This window comes from Lissotriton helveticus, chromosome 2_1, assembly GCF_964261635.1.
Source record: "Lissotriton helveticus chromosome 2_1, aLisHel1.1, whole genome shotgun sequence".
NCBI lineage: Eukaryota > Metazoa > Chordata > Amphibia > Caudata > Salamandridae > Lissotriton > Lissotriton helveticus.
The window spans coordinates 47,755,451-47,775,140 of NC_136059.1; the positions used below are offsets into that span (position 1 = coordinate 47,755,451).

Sequence of the window (19,690 nt, forward strand, 5' to 3'; positions counted from 1 at the left end):
CTAGCAAGGATAGAGACTAATATCGCGAAGCTTATCTCCACGCCAGACCTCAAACAGGGACTTCCCCAACAAAAGACAGGGGGTACAAATCCTTTTCACACTACTCTCCCAAATCCCCCGAACACAAATCCTAAACCGTCCAATCCTCAAACTATCACATCACAGCCAGTTATAACGATACCCTCACTTCCCACCCCTATATCGACAGCTATGTCGATTCCAGTTACTGCAAACTCTAATTGCGCAGTGTCAACTATGCCAAAAAAAGATAACCACCATCATCAGGCACCCGCAATTACTGTGACACAATCAGCCCCAAAAAAAAACGCACCCCCCAAGACACAGGCATTTAACCCCTTTTCCCAACCGACTCAAAGAAATACTTCAAGAGGAGTTGGAGAAAGTAAAACTCATCTTGATCTTCCCCCTGAGGCTGCCCCTTACGTAGCGGTGATGATTGGAGTCCCCGAATTAGCTCCTAATACGGTGGAACCTCCATGGTCTTTAAAAAACAAAGTACATCACTGGCTACAGACAAATCGCCCTATGCCACCAAATTGTCACGGAAGAATCTCCTCCTTGCGTAGGACCTCATGGGTGGGTAAAGGTATCAAACAGTTCTCAGGGGATTGTATTATTATTACTTTTGAAGATCCCTGGGCGGCAGACTACATTAGCTCTTGGGATCAATCCAATGAAATCGGAGGAATTAGAATCAAACCTCTTTCCTTTTTCTATCCTTTTATTCAGACTATAAACAGTAACTTCTTTGAGGACTCAGTTCCTCCTTGGATAGAACGACCCCAGCGTCAACGCATAGCTTACGAGGCCAGACATTACGCTCCCCCTCGCCCCCGAGAGCAGGAAAACCCTTGGGTTACAATTACCCCACGACATCATGGACCAAACTGGGGAGAATGGGGATACCACCAGCAGAGAATGCCTCGTAGAGAACCGCCAAGATGGGAATCCTGGTATAACATCCCTGTAGCAAATAGATATAGCTCTCTGGAAATGGTGGACTGACCACTAACAGATACACAGCATACTAACCCTATCCTCCCAGTCTCTCCTCTGGTAACAAACAATATCGTGACGACTCCATCAATCTCAGTTTTAAATACTAACTTCCACACAACACCATTTTTATTCTGGAACATAGCAGGTTTACGATCCAAGATCAAAGACCCTGTGGCTGTCAAATTCCTCGAACAAGGTGAAATTATCTGTCTCCAAGAGACCTGGCTAACTTCGGAGGCTCACCTATTAGGGTATAAAACCTACTCCTCCCTAGCGATTAGTAGTACAATAGGTAGACCCAAAGGTGGACTAACGACTTATATCGCCAACACCCTATCCCGCTTAAAAGTGATCAACCTTCTCACTGATCCTAACTGCCAGATTCTTTCTCTCTCCTTCCCAAAAGAAGACAGTACGATCATCCTTGTTAACACCTATAACAATCTTTCGGACAATGATTTCCTGAGTTTCGTTGAAAATATGCAGGAGAGATTAGTATCTCTATTACAGCGGGAGACCTCCTCCAAACTGATTCATCTCATTTGGGGAGGTGACTTCAATCTCCATCCATGCATAGCGGCAGCTTCCCAATGTGGATTCGTGGACGAACAAGAAACCCCACTAGCTCATTTCGCCCATAACAAACCCGGCAAAGCCATGAATACCATTTTGTCAGAGTTTGACCTAGTGATTACCAACTCCTTAAAGGCGAAGGAACACCAATTCGATCCAACCTATGTGGGTAGAGGCCACCAGACAACAGTGGACTACATCCTGCTTTCTCAAAGACTGATTACAATGGTCACGGACCACAAAGTTCTGGTAAACACATTAAGCGACCACTATGCCCTCAGGATGGAGCTCCATCTACCAGATTATAAATCTAAAACCCCCTATATAGCGAAAGCTCTCGCACAAGAAAGCCTGCAGCTGGGGAAATACAACGGATACTCCATAAAGTGGGAGAAGATTGACCCGCAAAAGCTCACGAAGAAATTAGTGAGCCAGGCATATTCGAAGATCATTAACTGCCTGGACCCAGTGATAAGCCATGCAGAGGTTCTCTCAAATTTCGGAGAAATTCTGGCCGTGGCCAAGGACCTACTTACAGGGAAATCTACAAATAAACACCACAAAAGAATAGGCTGGTTTGATCACAATTGTACGAGGGCCCTAACTGACTTGAAATCCGCTCTCCATAAAAAGCCAAGAGACGCAGGTCTCATCCAACGTTTGAGAAGAGAATATAAAAATGATCGTAGGACAAGACTACAGGAAATGAAAGACAAACTCTGGAAAGAATTAGATAAGAGTGCCTTATCAAAAAATGGCAAGGACTTCTGGAGAACGGTTAGATCCCCATACCTAACAGACAACAACTTACCTAAGATAGAGGTGGCTATCGATGAAGGAACCTGGATAGCCCATTTTGAGAATATATTTAAAACACATGAAACCACAGACTATCGACTAAGTCATAACAACGAGGTTCAATACCCAATCCCAGTAGCCTTTGACATCTCGGAAATCCTGGTTGCCCTGGATAGAAGCAAGACAGGAAAAGCTCCGGGCCCCGATGGCGTCCCAGTCGATCTTTTTAAGTGCAATCAAGATTTGTGGGCACCTATCCTTACAAGAGTCTGCACAGCTGCAGCGAGTGAAGGCATTTTGGATTCCTGGACAACATCAGTCATGGTCCCCATCTTCAAAAAGGGGGATCGCCAGGATCCAAAATGCTACCGCCCTATCTCGCTTCTGGACTCCCTCGGTAAAGTGATGGGGAGGGTCATTTTGGAGAGATTCCAACAGTGGAGTGAAGAAAAAGCCATCATTTCTGATCTTCAATTTGGCTTCAGAGAAGGCCTCGGGACAGTAGAGCAGGCACTGAATCTTAGTCTCATAATGGCTAAATATATGCAGGCCAAGAAAGCTACGGTCTACATGGTTTATGTAGACTTATCTGCCGCCTTTGACTGTGTTTCACATTCCAAATTATGGGCAGTCCTAAAAGAAATGGGTGTGGAGCCTTCCTTGCTGGATCTCCTGAGAGAGCTATACTCTGAGGCCTCGGCGAGAGTTCGCTTTGGAAAGAGCGGTGAGTTGACGGACTCGTTCCGGGTGGAGCGGGGAGTCAGGCAGGGCTGTGTCCTGGCCCCCTTCCTCTTCTCGCTCTACACAAACGGTCTGGAAGAAGAGATGTTGAGGGGGGCTCAGGACATCCCAAAAATGAAACAGAGACCAATCCCTGCGCTCCTTTACGCGGATGACGCTGTCATCCTGGCCCGAACCCCTCGTGAACTCCAGTACTCACTCAACAGGTATACCTCATTCATGAGCTCACTGGATCTAAAGGTCAATATAAAAAAAACTTTTGTTATGATCACGGGGGGGGCGAAGAAAGATACTAAAAACATCTTTTTGGATAACCAACCTCTAGAGACAGCTACCCAATACCCATACCTTGGGATCATGATAGACCACAAGCTAACATGGAAACCAGCTGTGGAAAACAGATGTCATCTTTTTAATCGCTCGATAGCGGCCTTACAATCTTTCTCACAGAAACTAGGTAGGAGACGCCCAGTTGAACTTCTGAGAATTTACAAAGCCAAGTGTCAGGCTATTGCTCTTTATGGAGCAGGAATCTGGGGCCATACGGAGGTTGGCGCTCTTCAGAAAATCGAAAATAAATTCATCAGATTTCTCCTTGCTACCCCAAAGGGCACATCAATCTATGCCATGCACTTGGAACTCGGAATTCCTTATCTCCAGGATCTCATCAAAATCCAACCTTTGTTGCTCTGGAGACGTATCTGGGTATCGGATACAAACACACTAACCAAACTGATCGTGACTGATATAACCTCACTTGATCACTCTCCTAGACTGAAATGGCTACGCTATGTTAGATCTTTCTTCATTGACCTTGGGCCGAGAAATACTACCTCGAACCAGAGGCGATTTCATCCCTCCCAAAAAAAGAGCTCAAAGAACTTGCTTTACGACATCTGGAAACACTAAGATTGTCCAGTGACGCTGCAAAACCATCAGTCATCCAGGCGAATATAGTCCAACATTCCTTTGGTATCCAACAATATCTTACTTTACAGACTAAGTTATACGAGAGGATGTTGCTGACTAGGTTCAGACTGAACCTTTTTTTCAGACTGGTCGTGTTTCCTACAAATAAGACCTGGGAACATAGCCTGCCCCCATGTCCTTGCGACGGGACATCTACTCAATCGAACATCCATGTGATCATGTTCTGTAAATTTTACCAGCCTCACAGAAAGATTTGGATCCTCCCGATATGCAAGAGGTGGGGTCTGAGACAGTGCCGACCGGCTTTCTATCGCCTGCAATCACTAGAGTCCGAGGAACTTTGTTATTTAGTCACAAATTTTCTAAAGTCTATCATGAACCATAGGAAAAACCTGTAGCTTTATCCACAAACAAAAACAATGACTTTTTAATGTATGCATATTTGTATTAACTGTATTCTTTTTCTTTTCTGAAAATTCTTGTTTTTTTACGGGTAACTGTATTTTATAATTGCTGAAATTGTTGTCTTTTATGGTTATCTTCGTGATTAACCGAATAAAGAATTTATTATTACAGTCCGAGTACCCAGATTATCAGCCGTATTCATGAAACAGCCTAGAGAGGGAGGTAGGCTTGCCTCTCATCGAGATTCCTGTAGATCAAGATGGTCCCTATGTACACAGTCAAGTATTAGGGAAAGATAGAAAGTTTCTGATTGATACAGGGGCAAGTAGGACTACCATCAGTCATGACGAGGTTCCAGGGGCTCCGCTCTCAGGCTCTAGAAATGTTTCCCTTGGATTTTCAGGAAAGCCTATTGTTAATGAAATATCGAAACCAGTTACTCTAGAAGTTGGTCCATTGTCCCGAACTACAGATCTATTACTAACGAAATCTTGTCCAGAAAATTTGTTAGGCATTAAGACGTTAAAAGAATTAGGAGCAGTCATATGCTGCTCCCCAGAAGGAGTACGTCTGTTCCTCCGAGATTTTAAAGGTCATTATGTATTACGTGATTTTGATCCAAGACTATTGAATGTACCACAACATTTATGGGCGCAAGGTCCAACTGATGTAGGTTGTATGCATATCACACCCCATCGTGTGACTCTGAAACAAGGTGTTGTATTACCACGAATCCGACAGTACAAATTGCCACCTGAGGCTGTAGCAGCCTTATCCAAAATTATTGACGAGCTTATTGTTCAAGGAGTGGTTGTAGAAACTGACTCCAATGTATGTAATTCTCCTATCATTCCAATTCTGAAACGTACTGATCCAAATGCACCTCCAGTTTATCGATTAGTGATCGACCTTCGAGAACTTAATAAATGTATCATACCCCAGTACCCAGTGGTTCCCGATATTTCTTCTCTATTGACAGCCATTGATTCTGAAGCTTCGTTCTTTACAGTTATCGATCTCAAGAACGCATTTTTCAGTGTCCCCATTCATCCAGACAGCCAGTTCCTTTTCGGATTCTGTTTAAATGGAAGAAGCTATAAATTTACACGAGCTCCTCAAGGTTTCACAGAAAGTCCTAGCATTTACAGTCAAGCACTTAAAAGACAACTAGACAATATCAGCATGCCAACTGACACTGCCCTGCTCCAGTATGTCGATGATCTACTGATCACAGCCCGTTCTGAACGTGACTGCGAACGTGCGTCACTTACAGTCCTGTATTTTCTGGCCGAGATGGGGCACAAGGTGTCCCCTTCCAAATTACAATTCTGTGTCCAGCAAGTGGTCTACTTAGGACACTTACTGTCCAAGAGGGGTAGGCAGTTGACACCTGACCGTATCCAGTTAATAGCACGTCTTCCGCAGCCCAAGACCCAGAAGGAGGTACGAGCTTTTATCGGCCTCACTTCTTACTGCAGACAATGGATTCCTCAGTATGCATTTCTAGCCAAGCCACTGATACAGTTAACGACACAGGAGGCAGCCGTATCGACTGTCCTCCCTTGGACCCAGGAACATACACTTGTTTTTAACGAGTTAAAGAAAGCTTTATGTAATGCACCTGTCCTAGCAACACCGAACTACAGTAAGCCTTTTACACTTTTTGTCACAGAACGTGATGGTACTGCATTATCTGTTCTCACACAAGATCAAGCAGGACAATACAAGCCCTGTGCTTATTTTTCGAGCACGTTAGATCCAGTGGCCCAGGCTCTGCCTGCGTGCCTCAAGTCCGTTGCAGCCACAGCTCTAGCTATCAGACAGAGTGATTCCATAGTGTTAGGACACTCCCTGACAGTACAAGTTCCACACTCCGTGGAAGTTCTTTTAAACCGAACCCAGACTCAGCACTTGACAATTGCACGTTTAACAGGTTATGAACTGACACTGTTCCAGCCACACATAGAAATCAGACGCTGCAACATTTTAAATCCAGCTACACTGTTACCGTCAGTTACTTTAAATCCTGCCGCACATGACTGTGTGGAAGTTGTTAACACCATGACAAAGCCAAGACAAGACTTGACAGACATTGCATTACCTGATCCCGACCTGACACTTTATGTGGATGGTTCATGTATGAGAACAAGTACAGGAGAACTAGTAGCCGCGTATGCTGTGACTACTGAAACTGAAGTTATAGAAACACACCGTATTGACACCCTGTCTGCTCAAGCAGCAGAGCTCATAGCTCTGACCCAAGCCTGCATACGTGCCAAGAACCTAAAAGCAAACATATACACAGATTCACGTTACGCATTCGGAGTCGTACACGACTTTGGAGTGCTCTGGCAAGAGAGAGGTTTCATGACTTCTCATGAAACCAAGATTCAGCATGGTCTCCTCATTCAAGCTCTGTTAGATGCAATACATTTACCGACAGCTATCGCTATCATGAAGTGCAAAGCACATACGAAAGTCACTGACATCATTTCCCAAGGTAACGATCTAGCAGATCGAACAGCCAAGTTCACAGCTCAGACTCCAGACATCCCAGTTAACACGGCACTGACACACACTCCAGATCAGACTACTTGTATGACAGTTAAGGACCCTACACAGGATGTCATAGACATACAGTTACATGCTACTCCCGATGAAATCAAGAAATGGTCCGAACAAGGAGGGGTCCAGACAGATCAAGGATGGTTGACGAAGGGAAAAGCCACATGGTTTCTCCCCGACTCTATGGTTCAAATCATTATTAACACCGCACATAGTCCTGCACATTTAGGAGAAAAAGCCATGTTAGACAGTATTCAGAACCTTTGGTTCAACAAGCATTTACGAGCAGCAGCCAAGCAGAAAGTCCGTACCTGTATGATATGTTGTCAGTTCAATCCAGGTAAAAGTGTCCCGGTGGAACAAGGTGGATTCCAACCTCCTGACCACCCTTTTGAAGTCCTCCAGATGGATTACATTCAGATGGAGCGATGTCGAGGTTTCAAGTATGTCCTCGTAGTTGTATGCGCTTTGTCCAGGTAGACAGAAGCATATCCAGTTCCAGATTACACAGCTGCGACTACTGCCAGGCAGTTGGTTCGTGAGTATTTTCCCCGCTATGGATTACCTAGGGTCGTGTATTCAGATAACGGCCAGCCATTCTCATCCGAGCTCATGAAACAAGTTTCCCTTCTGTTAGGGTACCAGTGGAAGTTCCATTGTGTACGCCATCCTGAAGCAGCCGGTCTCGTAGAGAGACATAATCAGACTTTGAAAATCCGCATTGCTAAAGTGTGTACAGAAAAAGGTGTAGATTGGTTAATAGCCCTGCCAGTTGCTCTTTTTTATATGAGAATGGTTGCACATTCCAGATCAGGTCTGTCCCCGTACGAGGTCGTATTCGGCCGCCCTCCAAATATGTGGGGTACACCTATGCCCCGAAAGATTACAGACGTTTCCAGTAATATGCTGACAGATTACCTAGCTTCCTTGATGTCTGCACTACAATCTTGTCGTTCACAGGTTGCCGCTGCATTTCCAGACAACACTGAGGTGAAACCGCATGAAGTCGTTCCGGGGGATGTCGTCCTGGTGCGCAACTTTGATCGTTCAAGTCCGTTGGAGCCCCGTTGGAAGGAACCCCAGCTGGTGTTATTAACAACAAGGACCGCCGTCAAGCTCGAGGGACGCAAAGGCTGGGTGCATACCAGCCACATCAAGAAATTCCATGGATTGCGACAAAAGACATTTATCAAAGACTGCCCTATGCTCAAGGACTGCCCAAACACAGACTCTGAATTCAAACTTCCCCTGTTAGAGAAAACTCCGCAGCAGGAGTATAAAGCAAAACTCCGGTCTAGTAAAATAAGTCAGCCAGTTTAATTGTCTAAGTCCCTCTCGGGTGAAGCGGTTAGACAGGTTCCTGACATGTATGAGACAGACCCACACAGTGAGAGAGTTAGTCAAAACTCTAAGAGATGTATTATCGTTCTATTCTTTTTATTGTTCCTAAGTCTTATGGTTACATGCATAAGTTATGCCTTACATTTATGTTTTCCGATTTCACATGTACATATGTTTTCTAATGTTACAGTAGAGCACACATTTAGTGATCTGCCTCCTCACGAGTTATCCTATCGTCTTGCTATGCGTAACAACACCTTTATCCGAATGTTGCACTATTCACACCAGACCAACAATGCCACTAATTGTTGGGTATGTGGTCGACTCCCCCCTTTCCAGACACCGAAGGGAGTTCTGCCACTCTTTCCTTATCCGTTTTCACATAATGGTTCGTGTGGAGCATGGTCCACGTTAACGTCATCTTCAACTGATATGTCCTTCCTGAATCGCACATGTTTCCCAGACAAGCAGGGTCTTTCCCATAGAACAGGGTTAGATCTAGAAAATGAAGTATATGATTTAGGTAATTATTCCTCGAATTTCATGGTCCTGAATGTCCAGTCCGATACTACTCCAGATTTACCTGCTATTTCAGTTCTACCAGTCAAAGGCGAATTATGTGTCAGAAAGAATGGTTCCGCACATGTAGGACATAGTGATTGTACTACTATGGTCGAGTATAGTGACAGTGGGAAATCCATTTTCAAAGCCTCACGTCATTCTTATTTTGTTTGTGGTCAGACCGCATATGTTCGTCTGCCCCTCGATTGGGATGGAACATGTTACATTGCCTTCCTACTGCCACCAGTTTTTCTAGCCCCATCTGATTATCACAGAAACACACATCTGGTACACATTAGACATAAAAGGGAGATCGAGTCCCCAATTGTCGATCAAACTGAAACTACTCTAGAACAGTATCAAGATTTCAATAAAGGTTTCTTCTTCTTTATAGGCCCTGTCCAGAATAGTAAGTTAATACGTAGGTTAACCAGAACCCTTGAAGCAGTAGTGAATGAGACTACTTCCGCTCTAGGTAACTTAACTGAAGAGCAATCTGCTATGAGATTTGTTGTGCTCCAAAATCGTCTCGTTCTTGACGTCATATTGGCCGATAGAGGAGGAGCTTGTAGAGTCATCGGATCTAGTTGCTGCGTTTTCATTCCTAATAACGCGCCGTCTGTTTATTCAGCTATAACCAGACTTCATAAAATTGCCCATCAGTTACACCAGAATCCAGGCACCTGGACATGGTCCGGTTGGCTCTGGAGTATCATATCTGCCTGGGGATGGAAAGTATTGTCATTCCTAGGTATAGCAGTAATGATCATATTCAGTTGCTGCCTCTGTTTACAATGTGGCCCTGCGATTTGCGGCATGTGTGCTACCTCTTGTATTCCTAGTCCTAAATCCCGTTCCAAGATAATTCGAGACGAGCAAATGATGTTATATGAAATGATAGATGGTATCATGAATATTGATGTTTCCTGATGGAAACGTAGGGCACAAGGAGGGAATGTGGAAAAGTGAATTTTGCCATGTTATATGTGCCTACGTGTTCCCCATCTTATGTTATATGTGCATGATCGATATGCATGTATCCCCTTATGATCGATTAAAGACGCAATTATAGTTGTGTCCAACTCTAGTATGCCAGTTTCCAGTTCTCGTGAAAGCAACGAGTATTAGGCCTATGTTGCCACGTTTTACAGTGTGCACGTTAATTCAGTAAAATGTCCCCGTTTCTAGGCCTCAAAAGGGGCCCGGACACCAGATTCAAGCTCTTGTTTCCTGAACCCTCTCCGAGGAGCGATGCAGCCCCCACCTGCATCCCTGACCCTTCACTTCCTTTCGTGCAGCACAGTGCCCGGCCCGGCCTGGCTCTGCCCGCCTGTCTGCCAAGAGTATGTTATGCTTCTAGTTATCAGTCAAGCCCTCCTTCTCTGCATTCCTAAGCTACTGAATCGCATCAACAGTTTCAGCCATGGTCTAGCCTTTCTGTCTCCAAGTAAGAGAAAATACTGTATTAATATTCATAGAATATTCCTAGCACACGCACTACATGTAGAATAATGCATGCACCAGCCTTAGTGTCAAGTAGCCTTTGCCCTGATAACTTCTGGATTCTATCAACATGTACTCCAAACACCAGATACCAGATATGATATAGGTACATGTCGTCCTGACACCGCAGACTTTAGTCTCCTCTTCTAGTGCAGAAGTCATAGCCCCCAGTTCTCCCTGGTAACACGTCCTTGCCCGTTTGCGCGCACCACTAGGTTAAAGGTCCCAGCTGCTCGAGTAGCCCCCTCCATGTTTCCGCCCCATTCATGACACTTCTGTGACGTTCACATCACATGTCTCAGTACACGCCTTCTTTTCACGCCTACTCTGTTCTTATCTTTCGCGAGTGCTACGAGTTACGCCTACTGCTACGCCTATTGTATGTAATGTAATGTAATATTGTACTATATATATGCTGCACTGTCGATGAAGCATTGCAGCTGCCTCTCCATTTTATTTCAGGCTGTCCCGTTCCTGTCCCTTCCTTTTTGCCTGAATAAATCCTTCTGACTCGGACACATCGGATCCTGCCTCTTATTTATTGAGCTATCTATTCTATTCACTGTATTCAAAAATAGTACCGGTAATTAATTATTTATTTACCACAGTTCCTTTCAAATTTCAATTTCTGACTGTAGTGCAGGCACAGACTTTGTGAAAGGTGATGGCTCTTGCAGCCAGTAGCGATAATGCTGGCTCCAAGAAGGAGTATCTAAAAGATTAAAATGAAGTGCAAAATACAAAAAATGTATGTCCTGTCTAAATGGATCCCACTGGTCCCAGCAACCATACACTTACCACAATACAGAGTCTTGAGACTATCCATACTTTACAGACATACACACACACACACACACACACACACACACACACACACACACACACACACATGCGCGCATGCATGCACACACACACACAAAAGCACAATCACACACACACCATGATGTCAGCTCATATAAGGGGGCCTTTAAACGAGTGGGGCAGTAGACACTGCACTCCACCTGAACCAGGAAAAATGGCTGTTCAGTATAATAATTTAAAAACCTGTAATGCTTCCTCTTCCGCTTTGTGTTAACAGCCCAGATCATGGACAACAGTCCCATGCCAAGACAAAGGGCATGCCAGCTGCACCCCTCCAGGTCACAAGACCGGTTCTGGACCTCAGAGTCCTCATGGACAGACCTCGCCCTCAGTGTGCACACTGGATCACTGCGCGGGTTGCGTCAAAGAAAAAGTGAGGACACCATCTTCACATGCAGTCGGGTCACTCAGGGCGGGGATAGCGGCTGGTTTACCATGGAAGGGACATGTAGGTCCAACGCCTCCTGATCCGATTGAACAGATCTAATGAGATCTCCACGGCCCCATAGGCGTTGAAGCTCTCGGTCTTCACCGCAAATCTCTATCCCTTTTAAAGCAAGAGCCACCTTGGTGGTACTCAATTACTTTTAGTAAATTCTCAAAGATGACAAATATAGTTCCCATTTGCATTAGTCAACAAGTGTGCATGAAGAGCAGGAAGGAAAGTAGGAGAATCATATCTTGAGCAAATGAAAGATACACAGCGAATCCCTAGTGAATTTAGATCAAGCTGTCCCCAGACTGGTTGAACAAGACATGATTGAATCGCGTGCATCCTGCCTCAACCAGAAGGACCCCCCACCCTGGACACAGAACTGGCTCAATGTGAGGTGAGCAGGTTACACAGGATCACAGAGGGCTCTGAATGCAACTTGATCGTCCTGACCACCCCTGAAGGATGCCCCTGCCCCAGAACGAACATCACCTTCTCGTCTTCGTAAACGATCTCCGCGGGGATGATACGGTCGATGATTTTAGAGAAGATGGTTGGCGAGCTGATGGCGTGTTTCCTTCTGGCTTCGTCCACTTGCTGAGCCTTCAGTACCTCATCACTGTCCCCTCCAGCGGCTGCAGAATAGCATCTCTAGCAGGAAGAGAAGAGAGCGACATCAACACTAGGAAGGGAATTGAGGACAAGTACCTGCACTTGCAACAAGAATTATCAGTACCAAAAGCTGCACCGAATAAGCAAGTACAAGAAAATGTAGAAATGGTGGTGCACAAATGAAGTGAGAATATGGAATGAGACAGGAACTCAAACATCCAAAATAAACAGCATATAACTGTATATTCCTTGGCATACTGGTTGTGCGACTTCTCAGTTCTATTCTTCTGAGCTTTTTCTGCTGAAACCTTAGAAACTCAACATGTATTTACTCTACCACTTCTGTCAGTCATTGACTGCCATTCTATGGCTTTATTCCATTTGTAAAGATAAAGGCCACCAATAAACCTTGGGGTGCATGGGGGGGTGGGAGAATTTTGCAATTTTCACACCTGCTGTCAAAGGTTGAGCGGCTTGCACAAGAGCACTCAAGAGAGATGGAGTAAAGCAAAGATGGACAGGTTGCCTTCATCCTTTGGGCATCACACCCTTGCTGGTGAACCTCCAGTGGACTCACAATCACACAGTCTACTGCAGGATAATGTAAGGGAAGCACAGCCTTCCTAGCCAAGGTGGGTCATCTATCCCAAGGCCACAACCACCATCTCAGCCCCAGTCCCATGAGCACCTAGACATTGTACTCCAAGAAAGAAGGAGTATGAAATGCAAAGGGGCGTCCAAAGTAGCAGAAAATGTTTACATTGCCTCAATTACCAAACCAATTATTCTAAATATGGCTTATTTAATGGAGATGTGTGTTTCAGTCACATACTTCATGCCCTGAAGAGAATGACGTAGAAAGCTGGCTGCCTGGTGAGGCCTGGGGGGCGAGACCCTACTCACTGAGCAGCGTTAACCAGCCCGGGAAGAGTGTGCCACAGCAACACGCAACATGAACCAGGCCCGGGCTTTGAACGCAGGAGATGCCCAGCCCGAGCACAGGAGAGGCTGGCACAGGTACTGCACACTGTCTAATCTACATTTTTCTTCTTTTAAGAGTGTGGAAAAACTGCATCATTGTGACCGCGAAAAAGAGGAGTCTGACCCTATACTAGGGGTGGGCGGAATTTGGATAATCACGTTACGCAAATCTCCGTGAAACGGTAAAAAATTTCAGCGAACACGCAGAAATTCCGTGAACACGCGGAATTACTTGGTCGCGATGCTTTTTTCCTCTTCGCAATTGCCGTTTGCGTGCTTGGGGGAAATATCTTGCGAACACGCATTTTGAGAACGGGAACAAGCAATAAAGCACAGAATTTTGGGCAATTTCGGGTTCTCCGCGGAACGCAAATTCCGCAAATTCCGCAAGCAGAACGGAATTTACCGCCCACGCCTACCTTATACACCAAGAACTACAGGAATTGCAGATGTAACTTTTTTTTAACATGAAATCCATTCACAGCCTAACATATAACTCTCATACCAGTCCAGTGGTGTGGGTATTTAATGACGGCAAACAGCTGTGGACAAGGGAAACAATAGCAAAAGCAGTTATTAGGCTCATGTTGGACCCGGCCTCGTGGCGTGGTCCCACTCCTCCCGCATGGCGGGCCCTGGACGGCATCGACCCCTGTTCTCCCCCCTGAAGCTACCCTCTCCAGCCTTCAAAGAGAGCCGCCACACCTGGCGACCCCCGGCTCTCCCCCTCAGGAACACGGCGACTCCTACTCGCCCCACACTGCTGGTCCGGCCCTACCCCGGGCCGCCATCTCAGGCCCCGACTCCATCTTGGGCCCTCCACGTCCGGACCACGTGGCCTCCGCCGCGGCCCCAGCGAAGCCCCGACATCGAGGCAACAAGATCCGACCAGGTGGTAAAGCGCCCACTTGACGGATCAAGGAGAAGGAGAGTTTCGATGGCCCTCCAGCCGTCCCCGGATGCCTGGTTTCAATCGCCCTCTGGCCTCCCTGGGCGCTGGCTCCACCCCCCTGCTGGGTGTCTGGACACTCTCACCCCGGCCCCTCCGACCCCCAGGCGCGAGGGTCCGGACATCAAAGGACTCCAGACCTATATCTGGGGCAACTCTGGAATGGGTCAGGAGTAGTATCCTGGAGTCGAGAGCCCTGCGGATCGAATCGCGGCTGACCCTGAGAAGACCTCGGTACTCTGAACCCATCTTCGGAGCCCTGCTGGCGCTGCTGCGGCCCGACCTCGCTGAAACCATCTTCGGAGCCCTGCTGGCGCTGCCGCGGCCCGACCTCGCTGAAACCATCTTCGGAGCCCTGCTGGCCCTGCCACGGCCCGACCTCGCTGAACCCATCTTCGAAGCCCTGCTGACGACGTCGCGGCTCCACCTTGCGGAACCCCCCAGCTCGAGGATTGAGAGCTGAGCGTAGGGTATTCCGGTGCCAGGCTGGTACTAAGACTGTCCCGCTACCCTATTCCCCCAATTACCGAGACATTAAGGGTCCCTCGATCTGTTTGTATATATATTGCTGAGAGAAACCTGCCTTGATTGCGGATAATGTCTTTAAGTATCCATCCTCTGGTGTGGTGTCCATTTGTAGGGGTGGGATTGCTCGGCTGTACGATTCTGGGAGAGGAGCCTCACCCAGGAGGCCTCTTGACGGCGCTCGGCCAACTCCAGAAGGAGAGGTGGGTCTCGGGGTGGTCAGTCAGATATCTTCTGCCTCCCCTGGGATCGCCTTTCTAACAGCTCATCTGTCGAAAGACGACGTGAAATTGATTGACGGATACCTTTGATTTTTTTAAGTAAAGAAAAAACGAAGCTAGAGAAGCACGTGCAAAAACAACACCTCGTGCTAATCGTATTGACAATTAATCAGTACATTGAGTTTTAAATAATGATCCATACAGTGACTAACCTTCATGAACAACTGAAGATTAAGCAAGGCATATTTCACTGGGCACTCCTAATATTTCTTTACAATAGATAGTAACAGCCACTTGATCATTTGACGTCAGGCTGTGGACTAGGTTCTCGTCGCCGTGCTGACATCTCGGTGAAGCGTAATGACGTAAACAGGATTGTCGCCTTATCATGCCAAGTATTTGCAATGCAATAGGTCTCGCAGTTACGCGAGTTTGAGCTATTGACATTGCAAATAACAATGCCTTTTATTTTTGTTTTCGTTTTTAAAACATAAATAAAAGGCATTGTAATTTACAATGCCAATAGCTTAAACTCGCGTGCATGCGAGACCTATTGCATTGCAAATGCTTGATGAGTGTTCTTCTTGCTCCCCCACGTTTCCATTGATTGAACAGATCACCATGAAGCAGTCAGCAACTCCAGTGCCTTGAGACTGCCATGGATGATTTGCAGCGCTTTATAAATCCTTGATGGGTTTGTGCGCATGCACAATGCTCCTTGATCAGAGACCAAAGACTCCATTGAATTCAGAGCTGGAGACAGCAAAGCAGCACCGGAAAGGAGAGGCAATCTGCCCACCCAACAACAAAAATATATTGAAATTGAAAATGAAAGCTAGCTTCGGTGAGAGGAGCCCACTGCTCCAGTTGTCAGAGTTCTAGCAAAAAGTGAGAAAAAACCTAACCTAACCTAACAGGATATACGCATGTGCAAGAGCACTGGGTGGAGTGGCAGGGATAAACCTTCAGCTTTTGAAACAAAACAGAGCGGTCAGGTACGAAGATCACACAATGATTTCAGGCTCGGGGATGGTACAGAGTCAAGACGCTTGAGAAGGCGGCCATGAAAAGCAGTGGACACTTCACATTTATTGGTCCTACCCATCACTCACTTTTGCCTTCCATGAGAAGATAATGACAGGGATGATGAAAGTTACAGAATGTTGGTAACAACCCAGTTTACAAACATGGTGCAAGAAACCGTGCCATTTTTAAAATGAATCGTAAAATGCAAGAACTAGCTCAAACAGTCAAAATGCAGGATCTCTTCAGAATAAACAGCTGGCCGAGAAAAAAATAGCCCTTGAGCAACTACGGCTGCAAGGAGACCTGGAAGAGAAACGGAGACAGAGGGATTTAGAGGAGAAGAAGCTCACGTTCGAGCACGAGCGTGGCTTAAAAGAGCTTGAGATCAAGGCCAAAAATGGTGAGACCAGCACCTCCGAGAACCGGAGCCCCCCTCCTCCTGCGGACACGAAGGTCCACATCCCCAAGGATGTCGTCAAAGAATACTATAAAAACGACGACATCCAACAAGGGTTTAAGGCCTACGAAGTAGCTATGGCCTCTCATCGAGTACCCCAAAAAGACTGGGGTGCCGGCTTGTGGGGGAAGTTCGTCAGCGAAGGGAGAGAAGCCCTGCTAGAGCTCCCAGACGCCGAGATGACCTCTTACGAACATATGAAAGCCGCCCTCCTCACTCGCTATGGGCTAACCCCCGAGATGTACCGGCAGCGATTCCGAGACTGTAAAAAAATCCCCGGTACTACATGGGTGGAGTACGTGAACTTCTATAGTAGAGCCCTAGAGGGGTGGATCAAAGGCAGCCAGGTCACCACCTACGAGCAGCTGTTCAACCTCATCATATGGGAGCACCTCGCCAACAACTGTTTTGTCGAACTCAGACAGCATCTCCTCGACAGCAAGCTGACCGAGCCCCGTAAGCTCGCCGTCGAGGCCGATCGATGGGTGAGCACCCGGGTCCCCCGGGACTTGATGGGCGACTACGGCCAAGCTCCCCAGGGGTCCCACCGCCCACGAGGCGGTGGAGGGGGCCAGAACAGGAACCGAGACTTCCCCATGGTGCCGCCCCAGAGTCCACCCCGGGGGCCGCCTCCGACCCACACTTCGCCATCCCTGGCCAGAAGAGGCCCCCCCCCCAGCACGGCCGGGGCCCCGCGCGAACGTTACCTGCCACAGATGCCAGCGGCCCGGTCACTATGCCAGTGACCCCCCCACTGCCCGATGAACCAACGACCCGGCACCACCGGTCCTCCAAACCGCCAGATCGCTGCCGCCGCCCTGGGAGAAGAGAGGGGCGAAGAAGAGAACTATGACGAAGACCAGGCCGAGTGGGAGCCCGCCGCCATGTCCCTGGTATGTCTAGTCGAAAGAGACATGGTCCCCCGGGCCCCGATTCCCGGCAACACTCAGAAATACCGCCAGTGGGTCACCATTATTGGGCGCCGGGCCGAAGCCCTCCGCGACACCGGAGCCAGCGTGACGGCCGTCCGTTGCCACTTGGTGACCCCGGCCCAGATCCTGCCCAATGTGCTGTGCCCAGTACGGTCGGCGGACCGAATCCCCTCGAATGGTGGGGGGGAGTGTCGGGCATGCTGAAGGTGAACGTCCGGGACGATGCCCCCGTGGACTGCCTCCTCAGGAACGACCTAGAAAGTTTCCCCTGGGCCGACGTCGAGCGGAGAGAGCATCTGGGAATGCTAGGCCTCCCCGAGTGGGTCTGTGCGACCACCCGATCCATGACCGCCCGGGCCACCATCCCGACTGAATCCACCCCGACCGAAGAACCGGAGTGGCCCGCGCCACCACCGCCCTCCGACCCCGAAGACGCCGAGCCCGGTCCACTGAGGCCCACTGGTGAAGCAATTGCCGAGCTCGGCGACCTCCCGGAACTAGCCCAATGGCGCCAAGAAGGTGACCCCACACGAGAACAGTTCCGTCAAGAACAGAAAGCGTGTCCCTCCCTCGAGGGGACCCGACAGCAAGCCACCGCTCAAGCCGCCGGAGACCCATTGGGGTCCCACTGGGTCTATTGGGACAACGATCTCCTCTACAGCGAACAGAAGATTGCCGAACTGGGGGCCAGCCGGGTGCTGGTAGTCCCCCTCCGGTTCAGAGACTTCCTCCTGAACCTGGCACACGATGTGCCCCTTGCCGGGCACCTGGGGCAGGACAAAACCTACAGCCGCCTGGTGACCCATTTCTACTGGCCAAAAATGAAGAATGATGTGAACAATCACTGCCGGACTTGCCCAACCTGCCAAGCCAGCAGGAAGAGTGGAGGGAGGCACAAGGCCCCCCTTCAACCCTTTCCAGTCGTCAACACCCCATTCGAGCGGGTGGGGATAGACATTGTGGGGCCTCTGGAGCCCCGAACATCTCAAGGGCACCGTTTTATTCTCGTCCTGGTGGACCATGCCACCCGCTATCCCGAAGCCATCCCTCTCCGGACCGTGACGGCCCCTGTGGTGGGCCGGGCGCTGATGGGGATCTTCTCCCGGGTGGGCTTCCCCCGAGAGGTCGTCAGTGACCGGGGTGCGAACTTCATTTCCAGATACATGAAGTCCCTGTGGCAACAGTGCGGGGTCACGTACAAGTTTACGGCCCCCTACCACCCCCAAGGGAATGGACTGGAACGTTTCAACCGAACCCTCAAGGGGATGATCATGGGCCTGGAAGAGCCATTGCGACGCCAGTGGGATGTGTTGCTGCCCTGCCCTCTCTTCGCCTATTGGGAGGTCCCTCAGAAGTCTCTGGGGTTCAGCCCCTTCGAACTATTGTACGGGCACCCCGTCCGGGGCCCCCTCAGCCTGGTCAAAGAAGGCTGGGAGGCCGCAGTCAAAGATGCTCCCCCCGACATCTACCGGTACCTCCTGACCCTCCGAAACTAGACTCGGCGGTTCCGGGAACTTGCCAAAGACAACCTCGAGGCCAGCCAAGAGGAGATGAAACGCTGGTATGACCAAAACGCCTCGTCCCTTGAATTCGAGCCGGGCCAACAGGTCTGGGTCATGTCCCCGGTCGAACCATGTGCCCTCCAGGACAAGTGGACTGGGCCCTTCAAAGTGGTGGAGCGCAAGAGCCCTGTCACCTACCTGGTGGACATGGAGTCCCCCAGGAACCCCCTCCGGGTCCTCCACACAAACAGGCTCAAGCCTCACTTTGTCCGAACAGAACTTAGCCTGCTGATGGCTACTGATGGCGGGGCCGAAGAAGACTCCGAACCCCTCCCAGACCTCCTGAGCACCTCCGAGAAAGACAGCTCCGTAGAGGGGGTCACCCTCTCCTCCGCCCTGACCCCAGAACAGCGCCAGGACTGCCAATTCCCAGACTTGTTTTCTCTCACCCCCGGAGTCACCCAGTGGTGCGTCCACGATGTCGACACCGGGGACAGCCCGCCTGTGCGACACCGGGCCTACCGAGTTCGGACCTGCATTCAATCGGAGGTTTCCAAGATGCTGGCCCTGGGGGTAATCGAACCCTCCGACAGTCCCTGGGCCAGTCCCGTCGTCCTGGTCCCAAAAGCCGCCACCCCTGGCGCCACTCCCGAACTGCGATTTTGCGTAGACTACCGGGGGCTGACCGCCGTCACCCGGACCGATGCCCACCCCATTCCCTGGGCCGATGAACTGATCGACCGCCTGGGGGCGG

General features: G+C 48.8%; 1 protein-coding gene across 2 annotated transcripts in view; it reads right to left on the reverse strand.

Annotated features, from left to right (window-relative positions):
* LOC144817695 (long-chain-fatty-acid--CoA ligase ACSBG2-like) overlaps window positions 1-19,690 on the reverse strand; it is a 607,186-nt gene that overhangs the window by 555,193 nt on the left and 32,303 nt on the right. For both annotated transcript variants that reach the window (XM_078674444.1, XM_078674445.1), the window contains exon 2: window positions 12,224-12,382. In XM_078674444.1, coding sequence (XP_078530570.1) covers window positions 12,224-12,382 — 159 coding nt within the window. The remainder of the gene's footprint in view (window positions 1-12,223; window positions 12,383-19,690) is intronic.